The following is a 23332-nucleotide window of genomic DNA, read 5'->3' as shown; positions in this document are numbered from 1 at the left end:
AACTTCCAGACTAGTTGATTGAGCACCATGAGTCCAACCGGGAAGCTTTTCTATTCGTTCATTTGCACCTTCCGTTGATACTACTTTTCTAGGCTCAGTTCCACTCTCATCGGTGTGAGCACCAAAGCCAATTACAAATAGATCTAAACTGGGACTATTTTTTTTGGCGGATGGATCTCAGAGAAGCCGTGCTTTTTATTGTTAATCATTAGAAACAAATTTTGGTCGGTGCTCCCTGGGCTGCTGGTCTTCTTTACCTTCCAGCTGCTCACAGAACAGAGAGTTTCTACATACAAGCAGAAGATGTGAAAATATTGGGAATAAATAAAGTATATGCTTATAAACAAGTAAGAAAACAAGTATATGTGCGTGAATATTTTATGTGTGTTATATACATTTAAGATCTGGGAGCGTTCAGCAGGTATTGTTAATTATTCTATGGTATTATGTTATTATAATACAGCTATATCTCTTTGTTTAGCTGCATTGAATGCCATAATTAATGCCTCCTATATTGAGCTAATGTAAAAGGTATTGACTCTCATTGTAGTTGTGTTTCAGAAAGATTTAGGGCAGGGAATTAAATAAATTTAGTGCAGTGTTTCTTAGAATTAATATAAACACTTAATTGAAAATATTTAAATAGAATTGATGGCAGCTAAATCGATATCTCCCAAATAAAGACTTGAATGTTCCTTTGATAATCCTGATATATAGATTTTTTTTAAAGTAACAAAAGAACTAGAAAATACTTTCTGCGGACTCCTTGGAGAATCTTCAAGAATTTGATGAAGAATTCTTCACAACATTTCTATCTTCCTAGAATTAACCACTTTAGAGTCTTTCAAGGTTTTGGATCTATTTCACGAGGGCCCACTCATCCTTAGGTTCTGCTTAACTCAGAGTGGATTTACAACTCCAGAAACTGTCTCCCCTTCCCAATAGCCTAGTGTACTATCAATTTGAATCAGTGTTGTATGCATTTGGGCATGTGTGCAAGGGCACTTTCGGGCCCATCTGTCTTATGTGGGAATAGTATGCCTATGTCTCTTTATGTGTAATCTAACAGTAAAGTTGAAAGTATATGATGCACAGTTGCTTAGGTCTTAGCATATAGGTCTCTAAGGGGCTGTGTGTGAAGCTGTGGAGATACTTAGGGCTGTTGTGTGGAAAGGTGCCTGAAAGTGGGAAAGACTACCGGCTGCCCAAGGTAGGGGGGATGATTGACAGCAGACAGCCCCGCCCCTTTCCCCTCCATTCTTTCCTCTCCTGCTGCATGAAACTATCTCCTGAGTGCTGCAAGTTGTAACGGGCACCGCTGAGCCTGTTTCCCTTTGGAGCACTTCTTATCTAGAAGCTGTGTTTAGTTTCTTCCAAACTGGGCTACTTCGTCCACCTACTCTGTTCTGAGTAAGGAAACAGCCTCCAAGCATCAGCAGAGCCCAGATGAGCCCGGGCCGCGGAGCCGCTTAGCAGTCTCCCGGGACCCAGCTCCGGAGGAGCCGCAAGCATGCACCCTGGGTGAGCTGTTGCTGCCCCGAGCTCCCCTCCTCTTTCTTACTTCGGGTTACTTTGCCAGGCCAGGACTATGCTTGTACTTCTGTCACTGCAGAGAAATTGGAAGCAGGCATCCAAAAGGGTTCGGGGGGCTACAGGCAGACGCACGACCCTGAAGCCTAGAGAGCCCATATTACTCACCCTCCTTCCCATTTCAGGTTGTGGCTGCTCCTGGTTACGTTGTGCCTGACCGAGGAACTGGCAGGAGCGGTGAGTCTCTTCTCACGACCCTTTTCCCTCCCCCTCCTTTGACCCTCTCACCATCCCCATCTCTAGTATTTATGTTAGGGGGTTGCAGAGAGTTTCACCGCGAGACGGAGTCCACACCACTCCCCTTTCTAATGGGAGTTAATGAGATTCTTGGAGAGGAATAGCACGGTGTCAAGTCAGTGTTTTTGGGACCAATATATCTTCCAAAACTTCGTAATGGGTTGGGAAAATAAAAGTGGAAGACACAAGATGTACACATTTCTGAGCCTCTTCCCCAGACTACTTAAGATGACTAGCATCTGATGCCTTCCTCTGCATCAATCTCCACGGCAGAAGAAACATAAATTTCCCTGGTCTTCAAGAACTTGAATTGGCACACTAGTTTGAGAGTGAGAGGAGAGCACAAGGAGTGGAACTTGAAAGTGCCGCAGATGCTATGGAAATGAAACTTAAGTACATGCTTAGAGTAGTTTGACAGTACCAGGTGACAACATCTGGATTCTTTAACTACCTGAATTGAACTGATACCACTAGGTGATGTTCAATTTCTGTCTGATGTGTCCTGTTACTCGTTTTCTGCATCACCAGAAAGTTAAAAGATAAAGCTGTTATAACAGAAAAAAAAAATCAAAGTTAACATTTCATAGGCTGTTTAGATGTCATCTATCAAATCAACTAGGGACTGCAGGTAAAGAAATTTCTGAAGACATTTGGTCAAGAAAAGTTTAATGGGTCCCAGAAAGTAGAGAAATCTCCAGTGGAATTACTAGGATAATTTCACAAAGATGGAGTGACCCAAATAATCAAAGATGCTGCAGTTTTCCAGTTTCACTAGCTACTTAAGCTGGCAGAAATAAAAACTGTTGAGTTTGAATACGAAGTTGTTCAGTTGTTGAGTACTATTTCACTGCTGTATTTTTTTTAAAAATTCTTAATGATACCCAAAGCCATTCACTATACAGATGAGAGATGAATATATATTGCAAATATTTATCTTGTGGGTTTTGATCATTTTAACTGATTGGCTCTACTTTTTAATATTTTAATATTTTTAAATACTATTATAGGGCCGTACTTAATTCAACCTAATAAATCACCTGATGCGTTTATGAAAAAATGGATTATTTTATCTTGGCATATGATGTCTTTAAGAAAATACCAGAGTGAAGCTATTTTTCTTCTAAAGAGAGGAAGATGCCAGAAAACTTGAATACCAACATCTTGTGACCCCTTAACTCAATATCAGTTCCTATGTAAGTAAATTCTGGACTTCGTAAGCAAAGATACTGATCTAAGACTCTGTGTACTTCTCCATCTTATTCCTTCAATATACAAGTTTAGTTATGTATTACCTTGAGGCTCAATACTACATTAATTGAAAATGCCAAGATTTGATTAGTTAGCAATTCATCCAGAAATCTTGCCACTTGTAAAAGTGTCATGCTTGGGCAGAATACCCTCAAGCAAAACTTTTATTTTTAGACTCTGGCTGATTTTATTCAGTGTAATTTTGGGAAAAACACTACAGATCATTCCAGATAGCTGAAGACTTCACAAACACTGCATCCTGTCACTTAACACCTTTAAAAACCACTTTAACGCTTGCAATTCTTTCAAGTATTGAAATGAGTCTCCAAAATTAAGCACTGCTTTGGTGTATGAGTTTTAGACTCTGTCTCATTGTTTTATGATGTCACCTGCTATGTCAGTGTCATTGACCATGGTAAGTCTAAAATTGACCTTGAGCTCCACAGATAATACTTTATTTTTTGACTTATTTAAGTACAGAGCCACTTCCTTCACTTGTTGTTTACTTATGCACAATATCTTTGACATTGTAAAGCTATTTTTTTTTCAGTTTTGAGGAAAATGACAAATATAAAGACAGTCACAGAATAAGTTATTAGAGATTACTTTTCTGAAGGGATGTTTTGTTTTTCTTTTACACTCTTTGCACTGGATTCTCATCTATACGGGCTGGTTCTCATGTTCTACACTCAATTCCAGTTTATCCTCTTGAGTTTGTGTGTTTTTCACCCTTTGGATTGTTTTAAACATTTAAATTCTCTGTGCCATGTTTGACTAATATTAACAAAAATAGCTATTAAAAATAGATTGGCAGGAACTATGTTGCGTTTTGCTATGAGAAAGTCTCTTTACTGTGAGAATTAAGCTGCCAATAATATTGGCAAGCATTTAAAGATTGGGTCATTTAGGGGCTTTTGGGCTCTTTTTATCCCCGAGTTTACAAAGTACATCTATATAAAGTAAAGGAAAACTTAATGTTAAAATCCATGTTAAAGAATGAGCTTCTATTAAATTTACTTTAAAGGAGTAATGATCTTCATTCAGGTGAAATATTTGCACAATTTATCTGCATAACATAGAGTCTAGGATCTCAGAACATCCATAATTGTCTTTGGCTATTAAGCGCCTAACTATCTAAGGGGCTGTGCTAGGCTAAGCATAGCATGCAAAGATTTATTTAAACATAGTTCCTAACTCTCTAGGAATTTGCTTTCTCAGACAATGGTGGTCATTATGTTCCTTAGAAGATAAGATGCTTAATGATAAGTTATTATCTACATGTACTTGCATCGTGTTAGAGAAAAGTCTAGAAAGATACAAATCTCACCATCAGCTAATATATCTAGGAAAAAACATATATCCCAAAGTAGTCAGATCCTTATGTTTTCTTCACACTTTGCCCCCTCCAAATGAGCTTTCAGGAAAAGGTCTAATACAATCAAGCATACTTAAAGTCAAAAGCCTAGGGGGATACTTACTTGGGTTGGGAGGAGGATAAGGAGAGAAAACATTTCTATTGTTCCTTCTGCAGACAGCATAGGTAAAATGCCTTTAGCTGCACTCAAATCAAGGTCTGATTGAAATGTCAAATTCTTTCTTTAAAGTTGTAACATGCCCAGGTTGGTCCTTTCTGTTGTGATTTTCAGTCTTATAGTAGTCATCAAAATATGAATATTATGTTAAGGGAGTTCAGAGATGGAGACGATCTCTTCCAGTTCTAAAGACCAAGAGGAATATTTGCATTATCTGGGGCTGTGTCTCTATAAATCCTTAAAGTACTCTTCTACTTTACCTGCTAGCAAATATCCTATACCAGCTAGCTATGAAAAATCACAACATATAATATACATGTGTGTATGTGTGTATATAAATATATAATATATATATCTTGGGATGACTAAGGATACTGATAGAAATGTATGAGTACACTATCAAGTAAATCATCAAATGACTGTAAATAGATAATCCATAGATGATAATATATTTGCATTATTTATAGGTGAAATTCAAATATATTTTAAGATAAAAGAGGAGGGGATAATAGATGTTATTATCTAAAGTGTTACTAAAGAAGCAAATATATAACCATTTCAAAAATTGTTTTATTATACATTTTAATGATTGTATTTCAGTGTAATCAGTTTCCATTGTAATCCCATGTATTTTATTGTATACTTCTAAAACTAGCAGGGTGCTGTGGTGTGTGCTTGTAGTCCCAGCTACTTAGGAGGAGGCTGAGGCAGGCGGATTGCTTGAGAACAGAACTTTGAGGCTGTGGCGCACCATCATCGTGCCTGTGAATAGCCACTGTACTCCACCCTGGGCAGCAGAGTGAAACCCTGTCTCAAAAAGAAAAAAAAATAGTATTCTAAAAAGGAGTCCATAGGCTTCACTAGACTGCCAAAGTATGGCATTAAAAAAGTACCCCTAGTTTAAGAAAATTGGTTTTACAAAAACAGTCATTTTCTAATGTTTGTTCAGGCATGAGGGGAATTGTGTTGACTCTAAGTGCCAACAATCTTTTAATTTTTAAGCATAGTTTGGAGTCTTCAATAAATATGCTCCTATATTCTGTAAGCTCATAATCAAGCCATATAACTGGGGTAAAGTATACTGTTTCCCTTATTATCTCATTAATAGAATAAAACTGATTGACCTCAATTATTAATATTGGTTTTTATTTGCCCGAATTATATGGATTATTTCATAATTTTACCACACGTGCAATTATGGCACACCACAGCCTCCAGCAATCCATCTGCCTCAGCCTCCTGAGTAGCTGGGACTATAGGCACACACCACAGCTTCCTGTTAGAATGATCTTAAAAGTATGGCTGGGTGCAGTGGCTTATGCCTGTAATCCCAGCAGTTTGGGAGGCTGAGGTAGGTGGATTGCTTGAGCTCATGAGTTCAAGACCAGCGTAGGCAACATAGTGAAACTCCGTCTCTACAAAAAGTACAAAAATTAGCTGGGCATGGTGGTGCACGCCTACTGGGAGGCTGAGGTGGGAGGATGGCTTGAGCCCAGGAGTTGGAGGTTGCAGGTGAGCTGAGATCATGCCACTGCACTACAGCCTGAGCAATAGAGCTAGACCTTGTCAAAAAAAAAAAAAAAAAGGAAAAAAGAAAAGAAAAAGAAAGAAAAAAAACAGTATACAGTAATATACTTGGAGTATAGACTTTGTCTTATACTGTGTAGGTGACAAGACATACGCATATAAAAAGAACATCGTGGGATAACATCAGGCTATATTAAACTATCAAGTCCTTTATAGCTGCCTGAATGTCCCAGTGAGGCAGATCATAGGGCTTTTACTTGTTTTAAAGTTTAATTAAATGTAAATAGAAGACCTGATAAGCATGCTCAAGGGAAAATAGTAATGGGAAAATTAGCTAAGAGCAATTATCAACTCTCTTACTTTCTTTAATCTATCCCTTTCCTAGGGTTTCTATTTTTCTTCTATAAACAATATTGAATTCTCCTCCGTTATAACAATGAATTTTTAAAAAATCACTTCATTTTCTTTAATAACTCTAACCTCTTCAATTGCATTACCCCCAAGTTCCTGGGTATTGTCTAGTCTTCATCACCAACCACTTACCCTTCAACCTATTATAGTCTCAACTGAGTCTACTCCAGGCAAACAGCCCTCTTTCAAGCTACTAATGGCTGCCTAATTACCAAACCCAATGGCTTATTTGCAGTCCCCACTCTATCTGACTTCACTGTGTTATCTGACATTTCCCAGTTACTCTGATACTTCTTTTTCCCCTTGTTTTTTTTATTTTGTTTTGTTTTGTTTTTTTGTTTGAGACGGAGTCTCACTATGTCACCCAGGCTGGAGTGCAGTGGCATGGTCTTGGCTCACTGCAACCTCCGCCTCCCAGGTTCAAGTGATTCTCCTGCCTCAGCCTCCTGAGTAGCTGGGACTACAGGTTCCCGCCATCACACCCAACTAATTTTTGTATTTTGAGTAGAGACGGGGTTTCACCATGTTAGCCAGGCTGGTCTTGAACTCCTGACCTCAGAAGATCCACCTGCCTCGGCCTCCCAAAGTGCTGGGATTACAGGCGTGAGCCACCACGCCCAGCCTCCTCTTGTTTTTTAAGACATTATACCTCACTAGGGAGCTGGTAATAATCCTGAAATAAATAATCCCGAATCCCATAATTCTAAATGTTGAAATCCTGAAAGATCAAAATCCCAAAAATATTCTGGAAAAAGTAATTTTAAAAATTATTTAAAAGATATTTACTTACATTTTTAAAAGGATAGTTGTTTGAGAAACATAAAACACAACAGAACATTCCAAAGGTCACTTTACATAATAAAATAGACAATAATAACATACATAGTTTTGTAAGGATAAACACTTAGTATATACTAGTGACAGTCGCACTTGTATGACAGTTATAACTAGTTGAACTGTATTCACAAAGAAATAGGTCAAAAGGAAAATGTATAAAGACATATCACTATGGTTGGTAATTGTGTGCATCTGGCTTTATAACTGTAGTCATCTGAAATACCTTGATGAACAACAAAAGTCTTTTGACAAGACAGATAAAAAACCACCATAGGTGACCACCATATATGCAGTCATCCAAAGAGCCAAGATCTTGAGAAATTTTATCTTTCACAAATGCGGGTGTACAAAAAGACATCTCTTCATTCACTGAGGAAGTTTACACATTTTTACATACACACACAATGCTTACACAGAAAGTCACCATTGTGATAATACACGTTCATGGAATCAAATTTCTGATGTCCAATGCAACAGAAGAAAAGTCTGCCCCAGCTCTCAGAGAGAGACCAATTTGCCTTCTCTATTTGTTCTCTCCCAGCCTCTAGCCTATTGGATGGTGCCAGCCCACAATGAGGGCAGATCTTCCCTAGCTTGTCCACTGGGACTCATATATGCATCTCCTTTGGAAACACCCTCACAGACACACCCAAAATAATACATTACCGGGTTTCTAGGTATTCCTTAATCCAGTCCAATTGAACCTAAAATTAAGTCCGCAAGTCCACCCCTTGTCAACTTGGCACCCGTTATGCATCTCCTTAAACCATACTTAGTTTCTAAATAAAGACAATAACAAGGAAATAGTTCCACTTCACATGATGCAACTAACATGGCACAACTATCCCATCTGTGACCAAAAACACACTTCCCCAGAATTCAGTTTTCAGGATTTCAACATTTGGGATTTTAATCTTTCAGTATTGTGATTTTCAGGATTTTAGATGTTAAAGATTTTAGACTCTAGAGATTTAGACTTTAGGGATTTTGATCTTTGGGATTTCAACATTTGGAATTATAGCATTCAGGATTGTGTCTTTTGGGATTATGACACAAACTTGCCTCACTAGTTCTCCTTATACTTCTCTGATCTTTTTATTTATGCTATTAATTCAACAAATATTTACTGAGCAACAACTATATTCCAGATAGTATGCCAGGCCCTAGTGACACAGTGGTGAACAAGTTAGCCATGAACTTTGCTGTTATGGAATTTATAATCTTTATCACTCTCTTGTCCTAAAATGGTGGGTTTTTTCCAAAACTTAATTCTTTACTGTCTTCTTGCCTCAATGGTTTTAACTATGCCTCCTATATAGTGATGATTATCAAATTTATATCCCCAGCCAAGATATCTCTTTTGAGCTCTAAATCTATATTTCCATTTGCCTGCTAAGCCCTTGTACCTGTCTCTCAATTAGTTGATATATACAAAACACTTAAAACAGTGCCTGGAGTTTAGTATAGGCACTCAGCCAAAGCCAGCTATTATTATTTTTATTGCCCCAAATACAGTATATTTAAAGGTGAAATTGTTTTCTTCTCCTTCCCATGACACTCCAACCAGCTGTGATCTTTTTTATTTTTGTTAAATGTCATCACCATCCACCAAGTTTCAGCAAGAAGCTACAGAAGCAGCCATCAGCTCTCATTATTTCCAAAATTCTCACCAAGTTTTGATAATTTTACCAAAAATCTGTAGAATCTGGCTTTTCCATTCATATTCTGTTGGCTTCAAACTTCATACATCAGTAGCCTCCTAACTGGCTTTTCTACCTTCTGACTCCATCCTTATCTCTACCTTGCCACCAGAGTTATTTTACTAACAACAAACCCAATTATGTTATCTTCTGATTTAATGCCGTTATTGGTTTCTTGTTTCTTCCAGGATAAAATGCATACTACTTCGTTTGGCACATTTAAGGGCTTTCATTTTCTGACCCAACTACTTTTCTAGCTTCATGTCTGTGTGTTTCTTCCTACCAGTCCTTCTTTCCAAACTCATGGTGTATATTACACTTCATTCAGACTGAACTTCTCACCATTCCCAAACCACTTTATGTTCTTTCACATCTCTTTGCCCCTGGATATGCAGTCCCTCTCTCTGGAATATCCTTCTCTATTGCTTCTACCTTCTTTTCTATCTAATGAACTCCTACTCAATCCTTAATACCCAGACCAAATATAATTTTTTCTATGAAACAGTTCCAGACCTCTTCAGAATGAATTTATTCTTCCTTATCCTGTGCTTCCAAGGAGCTTTGGGCCTCTTTGGTAGCACATCCATGTGGTGGTAAGATTCCTATGCTTATATGACTACGTTACATTCTTCAACCTTGTATTTAGGATGTCCAGGATACTGCCAGGCTGAGCATAGGTGATCAACAGATGACTTTCAAATGAGTAAACATCTCCTAATGGCTCGCAACAAACTGCCTTCTCCCTGTCTGTCTTAAAAATTACTAATGTTAACTCCAATAACAATTGAATGGATGGAAAAATATCTACCCTGTTCAATAGTATAATGTTTAAGAGAAAGCATTCTAGAATCAGATTTTTGTCAAAATGCTGCCTCTGCCCTCTGACACTTCCTAGCTGTGTGACTTAGAGTAACTCATTTTACCTTTCTGAGATTTAATTTTCTTTTTTCTTTTCGAGTGTTCAATGACATTTTTATTGAGATAATTGTAGATTCACATGCAGTTGTAAAAAATAGTACAGAGAGATCCTATGTACCCTTATCCAGTTTTCCCCTAGTTGTAATACCATAATATAATATCACAACCCAGATACTGACATTGATAACATGCACTGATCTTATTTCATTTTCCTCATACTCATTTGTATGTGTGCATTTTGTTCTATACAATGTCCTCACAGGTGTAGGTTGGGATATCCATTGCCACAGTCAAGATACCAAAGTCAACAAGGATCCCTCATGCTGTCCTTTTATAACCACATCCATATTCCTCCTCCAACAACATATATTAAGTTTTGACAAATGTATACAGTTTTATAACTGTCTCCACAATTGTAATAAAAATATTTATTTCCCCGAAAGTTCCCTTACACTCTTTGTAGTCAATTCCCTCCCCCTCATTCCGCATGCTAGGCAACCACTGATATGCTTTCTATTATTGTAGTTTTGCCTTTTCTAGAATTTCATGTAAATGTAATCAGCATAGCGCTTTTGAGATTTATCCATGTTGTTATAAGTATCAGTAGTTCATTCCTTTTATTGCTGAGTAATAAAAGGAATGGATATACCACATGTTAATTCTCTCTTCGTCAGTCCATAGACTTTTAGGTTGTTTACAGTTCTTCATTATTATGAGCAAAGCTATGAATATTCAAGTCCTCATGTGAACATGTTTTCATTTCTCTTGGGTAGGTATCCAGGAGTATGATTGCTATATGGTAAACAGATATTTCATTTTGGATAGTTTCTAAGTCTATAGCTTCATATTCACTGATTTTTCCTTCTTCAGAGTCTAATCTGATATTAATATCACCTGTGTGTTTTTTTCATTTCAGATATTATATTTTTCTTTTCTAGAAATTCCTTTTGGATTTTAAATTTTACAAACTTCCATTCTTCTCCTCATCCTGGTCACATTTTCCTCTACCTTCTTGAACCCATGAATCTTTTTTTTTTTTAAGTTTTATTTTAGGCTCGGGGGTCACATGTGCAGATTTGTTACACAGGTAAACTCGTGTCACAGGAGTTTGTTGTACATATTATTTCATCACCCCAGTACTAAGCCTAGTACCCAATAATTATTTTTTTCTGACCCTCTCCCTCCAAGGTTTAATTTTCTCATCAGCAGAAAAGGGATGATGATATTATGCTTTATTCTTGAGGTATTATTGTGGATGCTGTATGTGAACATGCCATGCACCAGGTAGGTGCTAAATTCCTCTCCCATCTTTTCCCCCCAGTATCCTCAGAGACTTAAAAATCATTTCCCAATTTTGACAACTGGTGTTTGATAAGATGAGAGAAAGGGAGATGTCAGAGAAGACTCTCTCATTTGTAGATTGTATGTCTAGAACAAACTTGTCCAACTTGTGGCCCAAGGGCCGCATATGGCCCAGGATGGCTTTGAATGCGGCCTAACACAAATTGGTAAACTTTCTTAAAACATTACGAGATATATTTGCTATTTTTTTTAGCTCATTAGCTATTGTTAGTATTACTGTATTTTATTTGTGGCCCAAGACAATTCTTTTTCTTCCAATGTGGCCCAGGAAAGCCAAAAGATTGGACACCCCTGGGGACAATGGCCATATTTCTCAGTTGTCCCCCTCATCTCTTTATCCCAATTTCACCACCATAATAGTAACATATGTTTTCAAGTCTTTCAAGTTTACAAAGCACTTTATCATATATTATTTTGTTAGCTGCTCAAGACAACCCTGTGAGGGACAAATATTCTCATCCCAGAGAGATTAACTGATTTATCTAAGGTCACAAACCCAACAAGTGGCAGAGTTAAAGCCCACTCTACTGTGCTATCTCTTTAATTTAGGTTTTTTATCATCTCTTGTCTGGACTCCCTACAGCAAACCTAACTGTTCCAGTTTCAGACTTTCACTGTCTCCTCATTGGCTTTCCTGATATCCATCCTCTCTGAAAGCAAAGAGCTTATTCTAAAACACAAATTGATCATGCCACTCTAACATTTGTGGAAGCTCCCTACACCCATAGAGAATCTGATCTGGCCCTGCCTACCCATCCAATTCCATCTCCTGTCTTGTCCTCATGTAGCTGATGTTTAGGTCACAGTTATACTTGTGATGTTGGCTTAACAGGACGTGCATATTCACTCCTTCTGCTTCTCCTGCTTTTTTCATCCTCTGCCTTGCCTTCCACCTGTCTCTACAGATGGACATATTGTTCTTCTCTTAGGAAGTTAAGTTAGTATTTTTCTGAAGTCTCCTCTTCTTTTGTCCTTCTGTTTCTCACTGTTTTTTCTTCCCTTCAACTAATATTTATTTAGTGACTACTATGTGCCAGGCATTGTGGTCAACCCCATTGTGGGAAGGACTATGTCAAGTACTAAGCCACTGTAGCCAGAGCACAGGGAGGGGGAAGAGGAAAGAGAGAGGTAGAACTTTGTGAGATGTGGATGGAGGATAGGAAAGAGACCTGTTCTGCACTCTTACTTGCTCCGTAACTCCTCAGAGCATTTACCTAATACCTGTACTACCGTATATCTCTCTATGTGGGGTGTGATTGACATTATAGTTATTGCTGGCCACTTATTTTGTGTCCAGTTCTCTAACAAACCCTTTATACATGGAGGACTCACTCCTGCAGCATATATCTGGTCCTTCCACATTTATCAAATACAGGAAAGCCATGAGGTATGTGTCTATTCTCAAGCTTTTTGGGGGTTTCGTATTTAATTCTGGATGTCCATTTCCTGATTTTTTCCCCTTCTATTTCTTTATGCAGTGGTTAAAAAATTAAAAGCTGTAACTTTAAAGCCAAATATTCCCAGATTCAAACACAAACTCCACTATTAACTGTGGCCTTAGGACAAATCATTAAATATATTATTAACTGTAAAATTATTACTATTGCAGTTATTATTTTCCCCTCATTCATTGTGATTGCCTCTCTACTAGAAATGGGTAGTGAGCCCATTTGGGTGACAATTTAGGAAAAAAAATTGCTTAATTATTTGTTGAATTTGTTTTTCAAGTGTCCTAAGGGAAAAAGAGTTAGAATTGTTATTTCACTTGTTCCAGTTTCCCCAAAGCCGCTTCTACCTCTGCTGCCCTACCTTTGTGATTTCCTGTAGAGATTTGCTTCCCAACTAAAGATTATACCCAAAGACACTGCCCCAGGCATCTTTGAAGTCCCAGTTCCCCTTTGTCTAACAACAATAAGGCTAGTTTGCCATTATCTTTCAGTCTGGTTTGCTTGTATTGAGGGGGAGTTGGTGTTATTCACTGGAAATTTCCCGGGTCATAAAGCTCTACATTTACCGCAGAGAGACCAAGCTTTCCCAGAATTGTCTGGGACCTCTGGCTCTGAGGCTGAATTAGTCTTTTGGGAGACAGATTTTTCTCTTGGGGAGGGAATAAATGTTAGTTATATTTTTTCTTGCTCTGTACAACTTTGAGTGACCATTTTTCCGTACCCAAGGGAAGAGGATTGGCAAAGAAAATTTAAAATGCCTAGATTTCTAAACTCTGTGAGTGTAGCAGATCCCTTAAGGACTGGAACAAACCTTAGATGTATGAGATGTATATTGTCTTTTAGAAATGATTAAGTTGCATAAATACCGTCTAGCACCTAGCATGCAACTAGATATCCAGAACATGCTCATAGATACTGATGTTGAGGTTGCTGTTGATAATGAAGAAAAACGGGACACTCTATTATAACATTTTTCAAAATTTACAACAGTAGACCCCTTTTCCCCCAAACTAAATCTCATATGCCCTCCCCAAAAATATCAATGTATTTATTAATAATTCAAATTTTTAACAGTAATTTATAAAGTCAGTAAGAAGGAAGAGCTTGAAATGAACATAAACATCTGAAATTGAGAGCTACAGAAGTCTCTGTGTGTGTGTGTGTGTGTATGTGTGTGTGTGTCTGTGTATGTGTATGTGTGTGTGTGTGTTGTGCTGTCGCCCAGGCTGGAGTGCAGTGGCTCGATCTCGGCTCACTGCAACCTCTGCCTCTCGGGTTCAAGCTATTCTCCTGCCTCAGCCTCCCGAGTAGCTGGTACTACAGGTGCCCATCACCACGCCCGGCTAATTTTTTGTATTTTTAGTAGAGACAGGGTTTCACTTTGTTAGCCAGGATGGTCTCGATCTCCTGACCTCGTGATCCATCCCCCCTCAGCCTCCCAAAGTGCAGAGATTACAGGCATGAGCCACCATGCCTGGCCTGAGAGCTATAGAAGTCTTAATCTCCAGTTTATTTCTGTTTATTTTATACAATGTTGAGAAAATCCTGATGTAATAGTGAACATCATGGGGTGAGGGCTTTTTTATCTTGCTATCTCAGGATGCTCTGCAGTTAAACAGAAATAGCAAGAAAACCTCGGGGTGGGGGGAGGGGGGAGGGATAGCATTGGGAGATATACCTAATGCTAGATGACGAGTCAGTGGGTGCAGCGCACCAGCATGGCACATGTATACATATGTAACTTACCTGCACATTGCGCACATGTACCGTAAAACCTAAAGTATAATAATAGTAATAATAAAAAAAAAGAAAACCTATATTTCCAGGTCTGCACACATAATTCACGCTCTCTTTGTCTCTCTCCTCTCTCTCCTCTCTGTCTCTCTGTCTCTCTCTCTCTCTCTCTCTGTCTCTCTCTCACACACACACACACACATACACACATACAGTTAACTAGGCAGCACCCATTAATACAATCAGTGTTGGTTTCCAATGTGTTAATGTTTGGTATGTAACCCGTTTGAATGGTGCATGCTTTGTTTTATAACAGTTTTAAAATATGTTATTTATTTATTTATTCATTTTATGGATTTTTTGAGACAGGGTCTCACTCTGTCACCCAGGCTGTAGTGCAGTGGTGTGATCACCACTCACTGTAACCTCAACCTCCCCAGCTCAAGCGATCCTCCTGCCTCAGCCCCCAGAGTGGCTGGGACTAGATGTGTGGTCCCCCATGCCCAGCTAATTTGTGTATGTTTTGTAGAGATGGGGTTTTCACTTTGTAGGCTCATCTCAAACTCTGGGCAAAAGCGATCTGCCCACCTTGGCCTCCTAAAGTTCTAGGATTACAGGCGTGAGCCACCCCATATAAAATATGTTTTTTTTAATGAAATTAAAATCTGGTATTGTGGAACTGCCAAAATTTCAAACAGCACAATTTCAGTTACTTCCACAGTTTCAATATACTGTATCATATGGTAATCAGTCATTAAACTCCATAAGACAGAATAAAGTGCTACAGAAGGTGTAAGAAGGGAGAGGTCAACATGGATTGTAGTTAGGGAAGGTGTCACAGAAGTATGATTCATGCTGGGTCTCAAAGAAATAGTAGAAAATGAGTAATAAATATCTATATTATATATTCTAGATTTTCCAGGACATCCCTGATTTTATGCTTTCTTCTAAAGAAAACTTCTAGAAAAACAAGTAAATACACAAATATATTTGTATTTATCTGGATTGATGACTTATCCTTGCTTTCAAAATGCAGCCCTATTAAATATTGGAGGGACAGGCTGATCAGAAAGCATAAATTAAAACATGTAAGAGGAATCAGAGTGCTGCCACTGCATACAGAATCTTTGAGGATATTAGAAAAGGGCACTCCTTCCTCTAGGCAGTCATAGTTCTGTGCCATGCCACACTCATTGGTAAGCAATGAGCAGGCTGGACTTCTGCCCCCATTTGCCCCATCAATCAGGTTTTCTTTTGCAGTGAACCCTATGAACAATAATACACTACAGTTCTAGCAGGGATGAACATGGGTGAGTGGAGGGCAGTGAGAAGAGCTAAAGCACAGGATGATTATTATGGAGTAAAGGGAAACAACTGTGGACAGTTGGAACAGGGTCAGGCTATGGAGACCTTAACCTCAAGGCAGAGGGAAGAATTGGCTTTGATTGGGGATGTGGGTGTTGTTACAACTTCTTGAACAGGGGAAAGATAAAAGTGGTTAAGAGGGAAGAAACTAGAAGCAAAGACTGTGTTTAAAGGAAAGCCTTTATTATAAAAAGATAGATTGTAGACTCTTGGTAAGTATATCTATGTTAGATATATAGGATACAGGGAGTTATATGTACAAACAATTATCCTGAACAATGAGCAAAAGACCTTTGATCATGTCAATATTTCCCCCAAATAGCAATCAGTGCTTTGTAGGTGTCAGAAGTCAGAGGTGTGTGCATTTAATAATCATGTTATTAATAATGAGAGTTTCCGTTTGGAGAGATGTTACTGTAAGTGAGGTGCTGGAACCAGAATGTTAGATCGAGGTTTAAAACTGTTCTTTCTTTGCCATTCCTATCTGTTTCTGCTTGAGGAAGTCATCTTAACTTTTTTGTGTTCCATTGTTACATTTGTGAAATAATGGGATTTACTTCATAGAGTTATTGAGATGTTTAAATTAGATAATGCACGTAACACTCTTAGCATTACTCTTGGCACTCAGCAAGTGTTAATTAAATCTTATTTGCTATTATTATTGTTGATGTTAGGGTTATTGTTAAGAACTTGATGCCAACCATTTGATTTCCGTCCATTGGAAGCATGTTTCTCACATTTAACTGGTCAATTGCCAAATCTAGTTCTCACAGTACACCACATCACATAACATTTTGCCTTGTAAATTTTCTATGTGCTTATTGCCATTTGTTTAAGCATTCTTCCCTCAAAGGAAACTTAGAAGACAAGATTTGAAACTGACATAGTGGGTATCAAATTTAGTAAGATTTTCAGTTTTTGTTGTCTGAAGAATTAAAGAAATCGCAAACTAAAGGCAAAAATATCATTTTCTCAGTTTTATATCTTAGTGAAGTGATGAGACTCTTCCAACAGTATATTCTGTGTCAGGGAGTTTGCACCTGCAATCCTTAAACTTCCAAATTCTTCTGTTTTTCTGTCCTGCCAAATCCCTCTACTGCACCCCAACCTAGGACTATTGGAAGAATAAAAGGCACAATGGTCATGTTAGAAGAGACCTGTAGCTTTCCCTGTTTTGATGTCCAGCACCTGTTTTGAGCCCTCAGCCTAAACTTTCCAGTCTTTGAAACCATGAGAGTAGGTTGAGGCTCCCATTCAACCTAACGGCTAGGATAGCCAAAGGTGCTGAGATTGCTCCTTCTTTGTCCATGGACTTTTAGTTTTCAGAGTATAAGTCAGCAGGGAAAAGATTTTTGACATAAAACATTGCATTTTAGAGTCAGATTGGTGGCAGCTCCTTTCTGTATTTGAAAGGATCTCTCTACACATTTCTATGTGTATATTCCTCTGGAAGTTTGGTTGTGCCCTCCTGAATTCCTTTGAGAGTATGTGTTCATTTACGGATTTTTGTTTGTCAATTTGTTTTCCTTTTAGTGCTGTCTTTTACTGTCTTTGTAACATTTTGAAACAATTTCAAAATTACAGAATAGTTTCAAGTATAGGACAAATTTTTCTTTCCTTTTTCTTTCTTTTTAGACAGAGTCCTGCTCTACTGCCCAGGCTGGAGTGAAGTGGCATAGTCATAGCTCATTGCAGCCTGGAACTCCTGGGCTCAAGAGATCCATTCACCTCAGCCTCCCATATGGCTAGGACTACAGGCATGCACCACCATGTCCAGCTAATTTTTAAAAAATTTTTTGTAGAAACAAGGTCTGCCCAAGCTGGGAACTCCTGGGCTCAAGTGATCCTCCCATCTCAGCCTTCCTAAGTGCTGGGATTACAGGCATGAGTCACAGCACCCGGCCCATTTTGTTTTTTATAACCATTGGAGAATAAGTTGCTAATATGATGCCACATTACCCTCAAATACTTTAATGTGCATTCTTCAAACAAAGATGTTATGCTATGTAGCCATTTTTCTATTTTAAAAATTAGTATGAAATATTTTAGGCAACAAAAACTATAATATCATTTATATAAATATGACATAAAGTAACATAATGAACACCTATATGACCATCACCCAGCTTAAGAAGTAAAACACTGCCAATGCAAATGAAACCACTTATGTACCACTTCCATGGCCCCGCCTCCACCGTCATAAATTTGGTGTATATCGTTCATTTCTAAACTGGGGTTCTTAAGTTAGTTTCAGGTAGGTCTATGAGCACCCTCAAATTGTATGTAGAATTTGATGTGTGTCTGGACTTTTCTGGGGAAAAGGTCCATAGCTTTAATGAGATTTACATGGATAAAGGTAAGCTGTGCAAAGTACCAGATTTTGTGAAAAAATTGTCTACAGCTAGTGCATATACTTTTCTGCCACTCATTTATTGCTTAGCTTTTTGTATTCTAGCTTTCTATCTAACCAGTTCATTGAGATTAATTTCTTAAAGTTCACTTCCTAATCACTAAATCCAATGGCTTCTTTTCATCCTTATCCTCATTGAACTACCTGCAGATTCTTACTCTTAGCTCACTTGTCCTTCTAGATTATTTCCCTTCCCTTAGCTTCTGCACTCTCTTGATATTCCCCAGTCTCCTCGTTTAGAAAATATAATGCCTAACTCATGTGGGTGTGAGAATTAGCTGTAATGTTCCCAAAGCACCTGACTGTTGTATGCACTCAATAAATTTAGCTGTTATTAGCAATTAATCCTCATACCACTGTGTTGCATCTCATCATCTTCCAGCTCTTTATTCAAGATGTTGCTAATGGACAGAGATCATGCCAAAAAGACAGCCAGCAAATACTGCCTCAATGTCCTGCACTGCTGTTCATTAGCTTACTAGCAGCCTTATAACTACTAGTAGTTCTGGTTAGACAGTATCAGTAATCTGTAGAGTCTTCAGGAGAAAATCATTTAGGTAAAGACTAGTTAGCATTAAATTATATAGAGATATAAATTTAATTTCATTTCCTAAAGCTTGTAACACTATTGTCGGCCCGGTCACTTTTAAGGACCTCGGAAAGTAAAAATGTAGTTCTCCCCTGCTTGTTTATTCAGCTTTTTGCTCATTCTGCTACTAAATAGACTGACTAATGAAAGCGTCAACACTATTATGAAGGACACCTGCTTGTTTCAAGCTGGGCTGGGGCCAGTTATTCTGGATGGACCATTGAAGAGCCATATGACTTTCAGTCACTATTTACTTGGAGCGTAATGAGAAGAAGCATTTATACCAGTCCCCTGAGCCTGCCCTGTCCTGAATTGTGCCTTTATCTTCTCATGTCCACTATTAGATGCCAGTAACAGTGACATACTTTTGTTCATATTCATAATAGAATCCTACAGTATTTTAAGGCACAATCCTCTGAGAAGCACCAAGGCCCCTACTGAGGCTCAACTGCCTGGAGAAAAACAGCCAAGCTATCTTTGCCCTCTGTTGAGTAGAGTGCTTGAACTCCTAACTGCCATCCATTCTCTCAGGATAGGGTAGGTTATGCTGTCATAGCAAACAACTCCCCAAATCTCAGTAGCTTAAAATAACCTAAGTTTCTTCTTGTTTATGCTACATGTCCATAATGAGTCACCTGGGGGACATTACAGGGTCCTCACTCTAGGACCTAGATGGACCAGCCACCACCTGGAACACTGCTTATTATCATGGCAGAAGGAAAGAGAGTTCTGGAGGTCTCACACTGCATCACCAATTAAATATTATTCCTGGAAAAGATATGACACTTTTTTCTCACACACCATTGGTCAGCTTTGATTGGGGCTAGTTAAGGGACATCAAGTATAATCCTACCATGTGCCCTGAAGGTGGAGAGCTGAAAATATTCAGTAAGCAGCCCTAATGACCCCCTTGCACACTTAATGCACCCTGTAGAAAGACATCTCTGGTCTCTCTAGCCCTGTCCCTTTCCCTAGAACATCTTACTAAGTCATGTCCCTTTGATTTCACTCATTCTTGTTCCATTGCTCCTGCAGAAACCAAGGAACTTGTCAATTTAGTAATTTTTGTGCATATTGCAGTCTGTATTGTTTAATGCAAGACCATGGTCTTTTTTTGCTCAGTTTGAATTTTTTCTACCCCTTTGGTGTTCTCGCAGTTGTATGCTGTAGTGATGGACAAAGATATTAGCTTAGAACAATTTTGTTTCAATAAAATTATCTATTTTTGACTTTTCCTGCCATCCTGTGCTATTTAGTGTTATGGTAATAGAATAGCTATAATTCTGTGACCCTTTGACCATAACAATGAGATTAAATGATTTGCTTAAGGGTATGTAACAAGGTAGTATTAAAGGAGCCTGAACTAGAACTCAGGTTTTCTGACTCATAGACTGTTTTATATTTATTATGCCATGTCCTATTATTTAAAATGTTGTATAACTGACAGCAGTGTAATTTACTTCCAGAGACAATTGGTAACAAAAGAATCTGGTCTTTAATCTTGAATAGAAGGAATTTTCCATTTAAATGCCTCCTTTTGAATATTTTGATGAATTCCATGTAATAAAATCAGATTCCTGGGATTCCTATGCCAACTAGTGTGTATTCTTGCTTAAAGCAAACAAGTAACTGGCCCTGAATGGATCAATAACATAATCCTATCTATAAGACTCAAATAAATAAGAACTTTCACCACCCCTGCTGCACCTCAATCTAACATAAGGCATTGTATATATTGTATTATTGCAGGTTTGTTTCTTACTAGTATTTAGAATGTCAGACAATGTTCCAGGATTAAAATTAAAAATGAAATCAATAGCCTGGTGACAGCATTATGTTTATGCGATGTCAACCTGCCTCAGTTTGGAGTTACTTTTTATATGATATGCTGTGGATTCTTCTTATATATAGTTTACTATAAAGCTCTACAATAATTCCTCTTGTCTTAAGCAAATTTTCTATTAGTAAGGGCTTAAGAGAAGGTGCTAGCCAATGAGATTATCACTAAAAATCACAAATGATAAAGGCAGCATCTTGTACACAAACAAATCTTAATACGTAGGCACAGAGTTATTGTCAAGATATCAACCAAATGTCACACGGGTGGTCCAGGGTATCTGCAGGTACCACCAACTTTTGCCCAAGATGCAGTGGAAGGATACATCATTGGGTTTTTATATGGATTCAGTAATTTAAATTTGTAGATTAAGGAAAAGGAGACTTGTCAAAGAATGCCACACAGAAACTATTAGAATAATGCTCTGAATTGTGTTAATAGTTTGTCCTCTGGCATCAGGTGATCGTTATTACTCTTCTGACACTAAAATCTGGGATTATTATTTTATGTAGAAGCACAAAGCTACATATCTGAGGACACTGGCCATTAGTGCAAAGTCAAAGCCAGTTTTAATTATGGTATATCTGTCATGATAGAGACATTTTCCATAATATTTTCTTACAGAGTTATTTCTTGTAGTTATGTAGCTATCAGGCTGATTTTTTTCTCGTGGAAAATTTTGTGCAAAATGAAGCAAAGTAAACAGTGTTCCTATCACTGAGCTTCAACAGTTATCAACTTGTGGCCAATCTGCTATGAGACCTTTATGAAGATTATCATAATCATTTGCATTTCATGTCTGTGAACTGTTTGTTAATTATTTTTCACTTTCTAGGGCAACCACAGGTATAAATGTTAGGATTTTATATAAGGAAAGAGAATTTATTCAAACCACTTGAAAATAATATCCAAAGTATTCATGCCATTAGCATAGCTCAATCACAGATATCAACCAATTTCTTAAGATATTCTTAGAAGCAGTCAGACAGCATCCTTCTATTAACACCTATCCGTTATATCAAACCACTTAGAAGCTAGAAAAGCACCATTGCTTCTCAACTATGGTCTGCAACATTTGGGTGTCTGCAAATATGTTCTTGGTGATCTAACACTTCTTAAGTTTAAGAAACATTGTTTTAATATCAAAATGGTAACACTTCTTTTGAGTGTTCACTCTTACTCAGGTTAAATTATTTTACCAGTACTTGTTTTTTAAAATGGCAATGCATCATCAAAACACATTTCCATAATATGATTTAACTTTCTTATGCCAGCGTTTCTCAAATAGGTTCATGAATCCATTCTAGAGTTCCTTAGAGTTCTCTGAAGGATGAGAAATACCACTCTAAGGGAATAATGTAGAATATTTGATAATTTTGTGAAACAAAATACATGTATGGTATAGAAGCCTGTCTCCCAATCTAGGTAGGATGCTGTATCGGGTTTTCATACTATGTAAGTAAAACAATATTCTCTATATATTTGTCTTAATTAATAAACATTGAAATTTACAACAGTTTATTTTTCTCATGCAGAGCTGAACATTCAAAATTATACCTATATTACAAAGAACAATAATTTGGTAGAAAGAAGGCTCCAGACTACTGATACACAGCTTATTCAGTGGCAGTAAGAGGCTTCTAAACTGACTTCAGAATAGAAACTAATGCTTTCAGTTTCTTTCAGAACTGTGAAAGAACAAGAACATAGTTTAGGCCATTCTATGTAGATTAATTACTGCTACTACTACTACTACTACTACTAATATAACAGTGGCAAAAGGATGATGATAATACTATATGCCAGTCATTGTACTAAGAATCTTATTTACATTTTTTACTTCATCCTCACCACCACCCAAACGCAGTAGGGTGGTAGGTTTCTTCTTCATGTGTGCTTGTGGTGCTGCTGATATCAGGCAGTGTCCTTTGGTGGAAGCTCCTGGAGTCTATCTGCTTGCAGTTCATATGGGCAGTTTCTCCTTTCCCATCTTGCAGTGGGTTGCTACTGCTATAACATTCATTCCCGTATTGTAGTATCAATACTTCATCAGCATCTAATATTTGTACACAGTTAACACAGTCTCTTTTACACATGTGATCTCATTTGATCCTGTCAGGAACACAATGAAATAAGAAAGGAAAATAGAGTATTAAGTGAATTTTAGATGAGGAAATGGAGGCTCAAATATTTCTTAATTCATCAAGGTACAAGTCTTCTTCATATTACCTTCTACTATTGTTATGTTGAATCTTGATTCTTCTTTAAGTGTGCAAAGTACACTTGTCTTTGTTTACCAGTTAATAGGGAGATAGATCTTAATCCTCATTGATTGTGCCGTTCTACACCCAACAAGGTATCAGGCACACCATAGGCACTTAAAAAATGCAGTGACTTGGCTTGTTAGATTTTATACTTAAATGGATAAAGAGCTAAAAGAATACAATAAATTTCAGGTACGTCTTGCAGCAGGTTAGTATGTAGTTATTCATTAAGCTGTGTAATTTCTAAATCTTAGGAACTCCCTAATACAGAAGGACCCCAAATATTTTCCTACCAATGATCACACACTGTCTAAAAGTAAACT

General features: G+C 37.7%; 1 protein-coding gene across 6 annotated transcripts in view; it reads left to right on the top strand.

Annotated features, from left to right (window-relative positions):
- Positions 1-209: 209 nt before the first annotated feature.
- COL4A6 (collagen type IV alpha 6 chain) overlaps positions 210-23332 on the top strand; it is a 283087-nt gene continuing 259964 nt past the window's right edge. For 4 of the 6 annotated variants that reach the window (XM_054544948.2, XM_054544947.2, XM_054544946.2 and 1 more), the window contains exons 1-2: positions 210-347; positions 1716-1767. In XM_054544948.2, the coding sequence (XP_054400923.1) occupies positions 334-347; positions 1716-1767 (66 nt within the window). In that variant the 5' untranslated portion in view covers positions 210-333. Of the gene's footprint in view, positions 348-1228; positions 1522-1715; positions 1768-23332 lie in introns of those variants that run through there. The other 2 variants (XM_054544949.2, XM_009235153.4) reach the window with 2 other exon arrangements.

This window comes from Pongo abelii, chromosome X (genome assembly GCF_028885655.2).
Source record: "Pongo abelii isolate AG06213 chromosome X, NHGRI_mPonAbe1-v2.0_pri, whole genome shotgun sequence".
Taxonomy (NCBI): domain Eukaryota; kingdom Metazoa; phylum Chordata; class Mammalia; order Primates; family Hominidae; genus Pongo; species Pongo abelii.
This window is presented reverse-complemented; position numbering and strand designations above follow the sequence as displayed.